Below are 12,904 nucleotides of genomic sequence, written 5' to 3'. Positions count from 1 at the left end.
CTATTCCAAAATGATAACATTTCCTGCTGCTCCTACCCAGACGAATTGGATTTGCCTGACTGGGTTCTGCTGTGTTTAATTAATTGTTTGCTATAGCTCTTAAAATGACAGCCTGGTTTGTAACATCGACTTAATGCAGAAGCAGCAAGTGCAATGCCCTGGAAGCCTTTGTTGTGAATGTTATTGCATTCCCATTTCTGAGCTCATATTGTGGCTACAATCATTTTGAATTAGTGAAAGGACTTCAGTAGCCTTTACAGAAATACTTTCAGGGAGAGGTTTCCATGCAACTTGTCTGATCGTGTCGCAAGTGGAGGAGAAACCCTGGCCGAGGCTGCCTCTTTAAATCAGTTCTGCAGTGTTGATGGCCCCTGTAGCAGGCATGGTTGGAACCATTCTCACCTCTGCAGCAGGGATCTTGACCACACGGATGCACACATGAAACCCAAACGTGTTCCCTTTTAGCATGCGCTCTGTCAATCCCATTCCCATGGTTACAGCGCCTGCTTCCCTGTCTGCATCCAGGTTGCTGGAAACAAGAGGCAGCCAATATTCCTGGTCCAGGAGTTTAAAAGATAATGAAAGCAACCCCGTTGTGACTTGCATTTTAAAGCCCTCGTTCTTCGCTCGCGTTGTGCAGCGCGCTATCGCAGTGGCTCCGATTCGCCCGCCACCGTCTCCGTCCTTGCAATCTGTTGATAACCCCACTGGCAGTCGGCAGCGCGTTGCCTCTCGGAATGGGAAACGATGCCCCTGCCTTGGAAATTCGTCCAATCGCGCAGCTGATGGGCAATGCGGCGCAGTGGTCAAGCGAGCTGTGCATTTAGAAATAGGTAAGTGGTTTGTGAGCAAGTGTTTCCTCAGCCTCAAAGCTGCATTTCCTGAGGTGTTCGAGACTGCAGGGCAATGCAGGCGCCCCGCGAGCCTGTTTTCCTATCTGGCGACGCACCGGGAAGCGTGGAGCGTGAATTATTGCTGCATTAAAATGAGCGGACTGAAAAGCGAGGGCTTTATTTTCTTGGGGATGACTGCATGGTGAATTCATGCGGAGACCTGTGTGTTACTGGAAGGGTTGCAGAGCACAGCCCGCAGAGAACGACCGCCGGCGTTTGCTAATGAAAAACCGCACCGAGCATTGAATGGTATTAGAGCCGTCCTGCCCTGTTGCATCGGAGGGATAGACCGAAGGAGTGATCGTGTGCGTGGGGGGGGTGGGGTGGAGGTGAGTAAGAGAGCTATTATAGCGCAGACTGCAACGCGAGTCGCCTCTTGGCGCTGAATGGTGGAGCGGGACAACATATGCCGGCGAGGGGTGCGTAGCTTGGTGGGTGAAAGGGTGATGGGGAAGCGATTTATTCAGAGAGGTTGGGTTGGTGGGGAATCGAGTAAAAGGGCGCATTTTGAGATGCGGGAAATATGTGATGAAATTGGTAAATTCGATCTGTGCGATGCCGACCATGGGGCATGGAATGGGGGCTCTTATCCCAAGGGGTGGGCAGAGGAGTGGGAGTCAAAGAGCATTGTTGGGATAGAGAGGTGGACTGCAGCGGGGTCACGATTCCTTGGGCAGTGGCAGTAGGGTTCGAGGGGGAGGGGGCATTTGCAGCTTTTGACGCAATCCGCTTCCGTTTTGCACCTTGGAAGTTGGGACCTGTTCATGAACTAACATTGACATGAACATATTTCAAAATGGTAAAGGTCCAGTAATTTCACTTTAATTCTCTGCACGTGAATATGCAATTACGTTTGGAATGGCCTTCCCCCGGAATCAGGCCGGGGGTGCATGTACACCTGGCAGATTGCATGCTAAGTATTCCCCCAGCTGGCTGCAATCTTAACATAACACATGAGTTCTGATCCGCGGGCTCAGGTTTATGAAGAGGGCTGTGATCCTCCGAGCAGATCAACAGGCTGCCACGGTCTCCCCGGTTATTGAACACCGTGTAAAACTTTGCCGAGGATCAATCAAGGCCCTAATCGCCCAGGACAGCGTTCTCGCGTGCGCAGCGCAGCCCCCGGCAGAGGGTTCCTCGCCGCCGCAAGCCGCTGAATCATCTCCCTTCCTTTGCAGATGGGGACCTCGCCGAGCCGGTGACTGCAGGACTGGGACCCACTGAGCCGGGGGCCGACCCCAATGCAGCCTTTTTGGACCGGGGGCCCTTAGATGGACATGGAGGCTGGCGTGGAAAAGGGAGACACATAATTAGCCCAGCGCTGCCTACAGCGACAATTCATTGCACGCGCTACAGCAGCTTTGCAGTGCTAATGGTGAGTACGTGGACACTGGTGATGCGAGATTGGCCACGCGCGAATGTGGGCGTGTGAATACAGTGTAATATTTGTACAACAGCACACATGCATGCAAGTTGATCATGCCTCCTAAATGTCAAGGCTTCTGCATTTGGAAATGTAATGTTCAAAATGACATGAACTCGATGCCGGTTAACATGTGAACGTGTGCGTCCATCTCATCACCCACGTCAGACAGGCCAGATCAGGCGTAGAGTATGACGAACAGGTACCCGGTTGCCGTGGGCAGTGCTTCCAAGGTGGGCTCGCGTGTGTGTTCCACCGCTGGATCCCGGCGTGCACACCTGCTCGCTCTCTGTTGATCATACTAATTAGTTGCAGCCATGCCGCAATGTTGAATCATTGAATAAACGGTGGAGGGGGAAGAGACGCCCCTCTTCTCTGTGGCCCGTGGGGGCGACGCGAAGGCGGAGGCTGGTTAGTCACTCTGGTGCCCTGGGACGTAGATTGTGTTTAGTGACGTCAGCATAGGCTTTTTTTATGAATGTGTTTTGGAATAATTCCCAGTGCGGCGTTGAAAAGATCCAGCAATTCCGGTTCATTCACATTCACAGCAGCCGTTTGGAATAGATTAACAATCTTCCCCTGGGGGGCGGGGGGTTACTTCAATCAAACGTGTGTAAAATCATGGCTGTATGCATCCCGGCGATCCGCTGATGGAGAAGCAAAGGCCGATAGACAGGGCCCTGCCATGGCGCACATCCATGCACAGGAGTATTTGCTTTTTCTCAATACAAACCGGTCTTCCAGGAGCTCGCGTGAGCATGATGGGTTGATGCACGGCAGCCCTCTGTCACCTGGTGATGCCCACTCTGCTTGCGTACTACGCACCGTGTGTACATCAGTAGAAGGTCCACGATAGGACTAAAAAAGGACAGCAAATACAGATAGCAGAGGAATGGAGTGCAGGTGTGCACAGCATACCAATGGACTGCTGTCAGATGGAGCACGCATGCCACCCGATCCTCGCCGGAAGCTGGCCTGTGACAATGAGTCGTATCATGTGGACATTGCAGCCCACTATAAACATAAACACACGCGCGCGCGCGCGCACGCACCCACACAGGCGCTCTAACTCAGGAACACTTGCCGCGGTTTCAGAATGCGCAAGTCCGCGGGCCCCTCACTGGTACCGATTGCATCCACCTGTCAGGTTCGGTTGGACGGGTCCTATCATGGGGCGGCTGCAATATGTTGAACTCCTTTGAGACCCCGCATGCCGGTGAATGGCGGGGTCTTCCCCTAGCAATGGCTAGATGATAGGTTAGGTGGCCATTTGTTTTGATCACCACCTTATCTTGCAGGTGCCACACCCCGAATATCTCTTAAAACGTGTCCAGCTATACCACCGGATTGCAATACTTCTACTGAAAATGTTTGTCATCCCAAAAGTAACGTCGGAAAAGCATACACTTGACCACAATTGTGTTATTCTTGCAGCACGGTTGCCTTTTTGTGTGCAATTAACCTAATGCAAGAATTTTGCATACACAAAAAAAACATGTAAAATTAGTTTCAACCCACTGCTAATTGCACTTGCAAAGTTTCTGTAATACCCCCCGGATAGTCTATCTCAAATTAAAAAAAGTGTGCTCATTTACTTTTCAAGTAGACATGATTGAATGCTAATGACATGCTAATAAGAGAGCGAACTGCTCCAGTTTGCTGTTAAGTCGTTATTTGTGTTCGAGATGCCACCATTTGATGAGTGGCAGGTAGACCTGGCAGAGCCAGGGAATTCAGGGGTAGTGCCGAGGCAGGGCCGAGCCTGAGGGTGAGGCCTGGCTCTAGGATCCCACCACGGACTGAGGCAAGAGTGCAACCATAGGGATAAGCATGACCACGGGAGAGGCAACCGTACTTGTGTGGGGGCATCTAACTTCTTTATGCGTTCCAAAGAGACTATGCAGCTTCAATGTTACAAGCAGTTACCTCTCCCCTTCACCTCTGAACCACACACATAAGGGCTGCTGTGAGAACAAGCTGCCTCCTGTCCCCCTTACCCTTCCAATCACTCCTCTGACACGCACATTGAACTCCCAAATCAGGATTTCAATTGTAGGGCCTTTGTTAACAGGGAAGAAACAAGCTCTGTTCAACTTCTGTGTCCTGTTCTGTCCGGCCACGGCTCTGTAGGTCAACAAGGTCGAGTCAAAATACCCCAGCATTTCTGAGCAGGTGGGTGGGCTAGAGCACTATCTGTGCAATGGTGTTGCACCACTGCCAGGGCGCAGTCTTACACGTGGCAAGGGGCCGCCACCATTCCACGGTGGAAGGGGATTGGTGGCGGCCCCTTGAATAGATAGTAGAGGAGTTTGCTCCAGCTCAGACAAAATCAAAGCATACAAAGGAAAGAAAATACATGCATTCCCGGTGCCCTCCCGGCACCCAAGCCCCCATTTATTTTCTTTCCTTCTTCTGCACCGATTTTGATTTTACCCGCGCTGCTGCGGTCCCCGGCTGCATTGTTTTCTATATCACTTCTTTTCTGTTTTGTTTTTGGTGGGAAGCCATTCTGGGGGTGGTAGTAGGCCTGTGGCATCTGAGGGCACCAGCCATAAACGACGGTCGAGCTGGAGCACCCGTTTCAGCTCGGGCCTGCCCGGGCCTCACCCGGCCAGCCCACCTCTAGTGACAGGTATGGTATCTGCGATTTCAGTCTTTAAAAACGACCTAAATCCATGCACACTTGCTCCTTCTGCCACTATACCCACTGCCATGCCCGGCAATAGGATAGTCAGCCACTGGGCACATTGAGTTGTGTCTCGATGATGCCGATGTGGCCCCAGCAAGCATGCTGTAGGTATCACTAAGGTGCCTTTGTTACATGCCATCTGGAGTTTGGCAACAGTCACATTTTGTATTTGTTGCATAATTTTTCAAACTGAACTTGTTTTTTTAGTGCTTTAAATCGGCCGATTACGGCCTTCTGTCAGTATTGAGGATCAGGACTTCTCCAACCGAGTGGGAAGGTATTAGATAACGCGGATTGGAAATGGGGCGGGCACTCAGGCGGGATGTCCTCGTGGCGTGCACATTAGCTGCCCAAAGCCTTCCAAGCTCGCTTTTCACACATTTTCTTTCGAGTGATATCTCAAAGCTCAGGGAAGCACAGCTGCCCCCCCCCCCCCCACCCGAGGTTTCACTTTGTGTGACCAAAGCAGCGTTTAGCGCCTGCTGGCCCAGACACAGGGGTGCGTGGCAAATTACGATTGCCCATTAAGCAGTGCCAATGGTCGCTTATGATAAATGGGACGAGAGCATAATGATGCATGCTGTGTGAAATAATCACTCAAGCAGCTCACACTATATTGTGTTGCATTTTTTTCACTGTGGATATACTTTTAAAATCTGCATGATATGTGTACTCTCGTTTCGAGGGCTGTTCTGTAATCTTCCAGCCAGGATGGGTAAAAGAAAGCTATTATCATATTCCGGTTTTTGCTCGTTATTTTCTATTGCAATTTTGTACAATGTCAGGTTACTTTGTTATGTCATGTGTGTACCTTCCAAGGCATTCCTCTCATATTTCAATCTCTTGCATCCAAACCTTAACGAATGTATTTAATGATGTTCGCTGGGAAGACGTGGGGAAGGGTTTACGTGTGTCTGGGTATGGAACGTGTGTAATCATGGGCACATCATGTCATCCCTCTGGGCCGTCTCTGCCAACACTAGGAGTGTCTATAAGTGATTCAGTGTCGAGGCCAAATATCACAGGAAAAGGAACTCGCACAGGGTGAAAAAGAGCGTGAAAACATCATTGGAGCCGGGGAGACAGTGAGTGGGGAGAACGTCACATAGTACGTTGTATACATAGACATTGAATCACAAAGCGCGAGACAAACAGAAAATGAGACACAGAGAAATAAGCAAGTTGACGGGGAGACAAAGAAAAACCTTAAAAGAAATGGCCTGGGTGAACCCGGCCGTGCTCCTGCACAAAAGCCATTTTTGGACCGTAACAGGGCTCATCCCCCTGGGCCACTTAAATCATAGATTATGGGTATCTTCACTCCTTTTCTCCATTTAAAGAACTGTGTTTTTATTAAAAGAGGAGGTGCACAGTTTGATTTGAAATGAGCAACAGAAACCTCACTTATCAGACACAAGCATGCATTTGAACAGCAGAACAATTTTAAACTTCAATTGCAGGAGAGGAGTTGTCCTCCAGTGAGTTACTAGCCCACAAGGCACTTGTGCAAGTATTTCGGGTCTTCATTTTCTATAAGGTGGAGAAAGTTTGAGTGTCACTACGTAACCCAGCAACATTTTAGAGGAGTTAAGGGGAGGAATTGATAAGTAGTGAGTGTTTAAGGTGCAGCTTGGGCTTTTTGCACTGGGCAATCTGTCTGGACAAGTGCATCATTCACGCCTGCTGCACAGGTGCTAGGCAGAGGCATGGTGCTGCAAGGAGACAACCCTTTTCATCTGCTGTTGGGGCTGAAGCAGTCTTTTCACCTAACGTGCTGAAAGTGACCTTGTGCATTACACATGGCAGCACAGAAGAAGCAATGAGGACATGCAGATTTAGGATCATGTGGACGTAGGCGTCCCCAGTGGGGGGGCAATTGCCCCCCCTTATTGGCTCCTCTGCACCCCCCCTAATGTGTGGCCTGCCCCCCTCTGGCAAATAACTCTTTCCAGGAGGCGGACTGGCCTGCAGGGAACTCTGGAGATTTCCGGTAGGCCTCTTCCCCCTGGGTGACTTTTGTGTGATATCCTATTCTATTTAAACATTTTCTGATAGTAACAGGGTTCGGCTTGATGAAAATGTGTAATATGGGGCCACTTTGAACAATATTTCCAGGACCTCGTAAGGTTCCCAGTCTACCCCTGTCCTGGAGTCTTAAAGGTGGTCCTTTGCTCAGTCTTCATTCGCGCATTTGCAGGTTTAGTTTGCTGAGCCGGAGTACTTTCTTCTGGCCAGAAATGGACACCACATGAATCAATGGCCAATTCTTTTCTCTGGGGTGGGGGCCATCACTGTTAACCGCAGGGTACCTACATGCTGGGCATACTATTGTTTTCCAAATGTGAATCGTACACATGTCTAGAAAAAAAAAAACGAAAAAGACGTTTCCAAACTGAAACATGCTCTTAAAAGTACACTGACTAGTTTTCTTTCAAATGTTTTTTTTTTTTTGCCGGGCTACCATACAGATACCCTGTGATTGTTATGCACCTCCCTTTGTGTTTTATCATAGGATATATTTATAAAGCTGTTATATGCTTGTCAACCGGCGCAGTCACAAATACATACTTCTATTGTCCTGACAGCAGTTATTAGAAAATAAACGGGGTGGGTTCATGGGTGCCAGCTTTTGATTTTCTCTATAGGGGCAGACAATCCCCCACCCCTCTCTAAATGTTAGAAAACTACCAACTCAACCCATCTCCTGGCTGAACACATTTTATAGCACTTGGTTTTTTAAAAGGAATTGCAAAACGTGATATGATTTATGGCCAATTTTAAATATATAACATCTTAGCAACATCCCTCGACCTGCTGAGCTACCCTGGCAACCTTCTACTGTAGGACATGTTTATAGATACCTTAATGTGTTAAAAATTGCTGCATTAACAATAGGGCAGTTCATGTACATGACTGCAAAGTCATCAGTATTTAATCTCTGGCCACACTGACCCTCTGCATAGATTCATTGACAGTGTACCAGTGGCGGCATCTCCATAAGGGGTGAGGGGTGACGACCCATGGGCACCCTCACCTATTATAGAGGAGCCAAAGAGCCAACCCAGTGTAAACACTGAACACTCCCTCAGCTGGTCTTTGCAGGTGAAGGAGCGCTCGTAGGCTCCTAAGGTCTTCCCCATTTTTGGTGTTCTGCCACCTTTCCAGCACTCTGCGCAGGCCATGCCCATGCTCTGCTTGGAGTCTTGCGCAGGGCCCGCAACGGCTCACACATACGTGCTGAGCCAGCACAAACTCCACGCAAGTACACGAAAAGTACTGCACATTCAATTCCATGAATCAACGAAGGCAGATTTGCGCGCATTTGCACGCTCAAGTATCCTATTTTCCACTCAGATAATTCCATGAATCTGGCCCATAGTTATATGTTCCTGCTGGAATAACCATCTTCTCTGGTGTGGTGTGGGGGGGGGTAGCTAAAATGTTTAAAAAGCCGAGTTTTCAGCTTCTTTTTGAATAAAAAAGTAGTTTGTTTCTCATAATGACAGTGGCAGACTATTCCATAAATCAGGCAAAATCTGCCCCGTATGCAAGATTTTTAGATTTTAGAAAAGGTGCTCAGAAGTAAGGAGTCAGAGTGAAGCTTTTTGAGGGACTGCTAGGGTTACCCTGGATGAAACTTGGGCCTTTTTGGTAAAAGTACCAAAGAACAATACTCAGTCCCGATTTACAAAAAGTGTGTTACAATGTCACAGTCCCATTGAAAAATGCTTTGTAAATCAGGCCCAGGGTCTTGAAAGTGACATTTGCTGTCCCCGGGAGCTGCCACTGGAGGGCACTAAGAAATGCTGTGATTTGTTCCCTTCTAATTAGGCCAAAAATTACGCCAGCTGCCTTAATTTGGAGATGCTGAATATCGACCATGAAATAGGCTGTTGTGCACATATATACATTTTTCACATAGTCAACTTGGGACAGCACAAGTGCTAATAAAGTTGAGGTTCTATGCTCAGTCAATAAATAGGGGACCATTTTATACATGGTCTGTAAATGTCAGAACCCTGTTTGTACCTTTGTTGTGATCTGTGAGCTCAAGAACCATGAACTTTCAAAATGTACTCAGATTTCTGACATGTTTTATCAGGTCGGGAAGCTGGCAACTCATGTGGCTAAAATAATGGCTGCTGAAAATGAGGATGATGACCCAAGAGAAGAACCTCCGATTTTGAGTTGTCACCATGGGAGAAGCCAACAGTTATGTTATGTTATTGTGATTTATCGGGCACACCTCTGACATTTTCATGGTCTCAATGCGCTCTGGCAGATCTGAAAAGGAAGGGGGTGGGAAGGGGTTAGTTATTGGGATTGAGAGGGAAAAGCACAAGAGAGCTTTGATGTGCTCGTGGTAGCTTCAGTTAATAAAAAATGGTTACTGTGTGCTGGTTTGATTTTTTGTTGATCGATGTCATGTAGTCTTTGGTGCATGAGTGTATATGGTTGATTTGTGTGCGATTGGTTTAGTGTCCTGTTAGGTGTTGTGGAGTGTCTGTAGTTTGCAGTGTTTCTTTTTCCCTGTGGCAGAGGTATGTGCCTGATTCTGATTTGTTCAATGTTTGATGAGTATGCAGAGTATTAGAGAGCATTTTGTTAGGGTTAGCGGGCAGTTACCTGAGTCCTTTTCTGCAGGTTATATTGATCCGTCGAGTTAATATTTTTCTATGGTGATAGTAGTGGTGAGAGTGATGAGCTATGTGGGACTCCACATGTTGATTTTTGGGGTGTTCACTGAAAGGGTGCTATCCAAGTAATTTCTGTTCTCTCTCATGTAGGATTTTACCTAGAGTAGCGCTGCACTGTCAATTCCTATATCTTTGAGTCTTTTAATGAGTGTTTCATAGTGGACTGTGTCGAAGGCTGCTGATAGATCAAGCAGTATTAGTGCCAATGTGTGGCGTTGGAGTCTGTGTGTGATTAGTAATGCTGTTTCTGTTCCTCTCAGGGGTCTGAAGCCTACTTGTGTTTAATCTATTGTCCAATTGTTTTCTACATGTTCCAGTATTTTATTTGTTCGTAGACATAACCACCTAGTAGCTTCTCTGGGTATGGGATGTTTGAGATTGGTCTGTAGTTGGTTAGGTCTTCCGTGTTTCCCAATGGGTCATTAAGTAGTGGTTTCATGTATGCCAATTTGAAGGTTTGTGGCAAAGCTCCTGTTGCTAGTGAGCCATTGAAGAGGTTGAGGAAACATTCTGCATGTATTTTCTGGGTGAGGCAAGGCATACATTAGTTTTCAAAAATTGATTAGCAGATTTTGCTAATTAAAATGTATTTGAATAGCAAGTGAACTTATTTGATTAGCAATTCTGTACTAATATTAATGTCACCAGAATTAGTTGTACTCCAAGATATAGAATTTGCAAGAATGCAGAAATGATTTCTATGTACCTCTGAAGTTTAACATCAGTGCAATGTCTGTAAAATGTAAAGGTTCGCTGCATGAATGGCCAAACAAATAAAGCTCTAAAAACATTTTTCAGTTAAAGGATGTGTGGCTGGGTCATGCAGTCAGTGTTGCAGCACAGTGCTGTGTCCTTCATATTGTGAATAAGACATCAATTAAAGACTCAATAGTGTGTGCATGTGCAATTTTTATTTTATGATATCAAGTTACATATATAACCCTAGTTTCTTCCTGTGGTACTACTGTGTTGTGTTGGGTGTATTTGCCTTTTTTAAAGGGAGTAAAAGGGGCTGATACACCCCTTACCTGTAGGGCTGAGGCCACTGACATTGCCTATGGAGAGAATTCAAATTTCTGTTCTTGCCAGCACTTGGTGAGTCAAATGATTTGCCCAGGATCACATGCTTTGGTTAAGCAGTGAAGCCAGAATTGCCAGCAATTTAACTTACCTGCCACAAACCTCCAAGCTCTAATTAGTACACATTTGCTTTGGGTTAAACAAGTGCCACAGTGGTCTAGTTTATTTGCAAAGTACACCCAAAGCAACCTCCTTGGAGTACTTGCACCACCCAAACCGAACACTACACATCTCAGAATGCAAAACCATGTTTGATATCATGGATGAACTCCGCTTTAAAAAGAACTAGCTAGCTTTGAGTAACTTTCTGTGCAAATGTGGTGTTTAAGATATCTTAATACACATTGTGGGACTGTTGACAGCTTTAATGCTAAATGGTCTCCCGTTATTTTTAGAATAAAAAGTCAGGCTAGACTTTACTTACCTCTCATGCCCGTTGTTATCAAGTCACAGTGGGAAGGTCCTCTCTGCCTAATCAACCTCTACACTGCAGACCAATTCCTACAAGATAAGCAAAAAGCAACTCATTACCTACCCACAACAATGCACACTCACTCTGGGGGTGCCTTGAGAATCTACATGGCCCCTCAGCACCCGCTATGGAGGGTACATTATATTTCTCCCACCCGAACAAATGCCAGCGCAGCTACTTGCTAACCCCTAGCCCATCAATCGGGGACAGAGTTGGGGCCTTTCACCTTCACAAACAAGAGGCCTACAGCCTCTGGGGGCAGGGGGTCCAGCAACTGCCCCCATGTTTCCAGTCCGCAAAGCACAGCAAAAAAAGTCACCATTTTTGTTCTGGGGCTTTTAATATGTGCTTTGCAGTGCTCACATTAAGGTTATGGCCAGTGTAAAGCTTCCTACTGGCTCTGGCTGCCTGTCTCGTGATCAATTAGGCAGCTAACTTCCATGCACCACTGCAGGCTGCTCGGACTGGCCTATAGGGCAATAGGCAGATTTAACAAGGGGGGTCCTGGGAGTCCCTCTGCCAGACATTAGTCCTGGTTACGAGGGACTTACCCAGAGTCTTTAGCTCACTATCTTTCACAGAGAAGAAATATCCCAAACATATCAGTCTTTGTCCTGCCCTGGGGCAGTCCAGCACCGAAATGCGAGGCAATTCTCCTCTGAACAAGAGTACCAACAGAAACCCCAGACACGTGTTTCGGTCTGGTTGGACCTCATCAGTAGGGTGGATCTGTGCCTCTCTAAGAATAGTGAGCAAGGGGTCCACGTCTGGATTCCCCTAGTAACTTAGGGTGAGACCCAAAGTTACTTAAATATGCAGATTTAACAAGGGGGGTCCTGGGAGTCCCTCTGCCAGACATTAGTCCTGGTTACAAGAGACTTACCCAGAGTCTTTAGCTCACTATCTTTCACAGAGAAGAAATATCCCAAACATATCAGTCTTTGTCCTGCCCTGGGGCAGTCCAGCACCGAAATGCGAGGCAATTCTCCTCTGAACAAGAGTACCAACAAAAACCCCAGACACGTGTTTCGGTCTGGTTGGACCTCATCAGTAGGGTGGATCTGTGCCTCTCTAAGAATAGTGAGCAAGGGGTCCACGTCTGGATTCCCCTAGTAACTTAGGGTGAGTCTCTTGTAACCAGGACTAATGCCTGGCAGAGGGACTCCCAGGACCCCCCTTGTTAATTTGCATATTCAAGTAACTTTGGGTCTCACCCTAAGTTACTAGGGGAATCCAGACGTGGACCCCTTGCTCACTATTCTTAGAGAGGCACAGATCCACCCTACTGATGAGGTCCAACCAGACCGAGACACGTGTCTGGGGTTTCTGTTGGTACTCTTGTTCAGAGGAGAATTGCCTAGCATTTCGGTGCTGGACTGCCCCAGGGCAGGACAAAGACTGATATGTTTGGGATATTTCTTCTCTGTGTAAGATAGTGAGCTAAAGACTCTGGGTAAGTCTCTTGTAACCAGGACTAATGCCTGGCAGAGGGACTCCCAGGACCCCCCTTGTTAATTTGCTATAGGGCAATAGGCCCATGGCTTAACCAAAAACGCAAAATGCTTGTGTGGGCCCATTTTTTGGGTCAAAGTGGACCACCTTTTTTGCCAATGTGGGCCAGTTTTATAAGTTACTGGACTAAATTATGTG

The 12,904-nt window shown here is 47.3% G+C and overlaps 1 protein-coding gene across 2 annotated transcripts in view; it reads left to right on the top strand.

Annotated features, from left to right (window-relative positions):
* The first annotated feature begins 362 nt into the window (after nt 1-362).
* The window catches only part of ADGRA1 (adhesion G protein-coupled receptor A1), a 1,327,098-nt gene continuing 1,314,556 nt past the window's right edge, over nt 363-12,904 (top strand). Inside the window, exons 1-2 of one of the 2 annotated variants that reach the window (XM_069611403.1) lie at nt 363-833; nt 2,072-2,268. In XM_069611403.1, coding sequence (XP_069467504.1) covers nt 467-833; nt 2,072-2,268 — 564 coding nt within the window. In that variant the 5' untranslated portion in view covers nt 363-466. The remainder of the gene's footprint in view (nt 834-2,071; nt 2,269-12,904) is intronic. The other variant, XM_069611404.1, reaches the window with a different exon arrangement.

Source organism: Ambystoma mexicanum, chromosome 8, assembly GCF_040938575.1.
Source record: "Ambystoma mexicanum isolate Mex_15411 chromosome 8, UKY_AmexF1_1, whole genome shotgun sequence".
Classification (NCBI taxonomy): Eukaryota; Metazoa; Chordata; class Amphibia; order Caudata; family Ambystomatidae; genus Ambystoma; species Ambystoma mexicanum.
The sequence above is the reverse complement of the archived record's forward strand: the minus strand, read 5'-3'. Positions and strand labels throughout refer to the sequence as shown.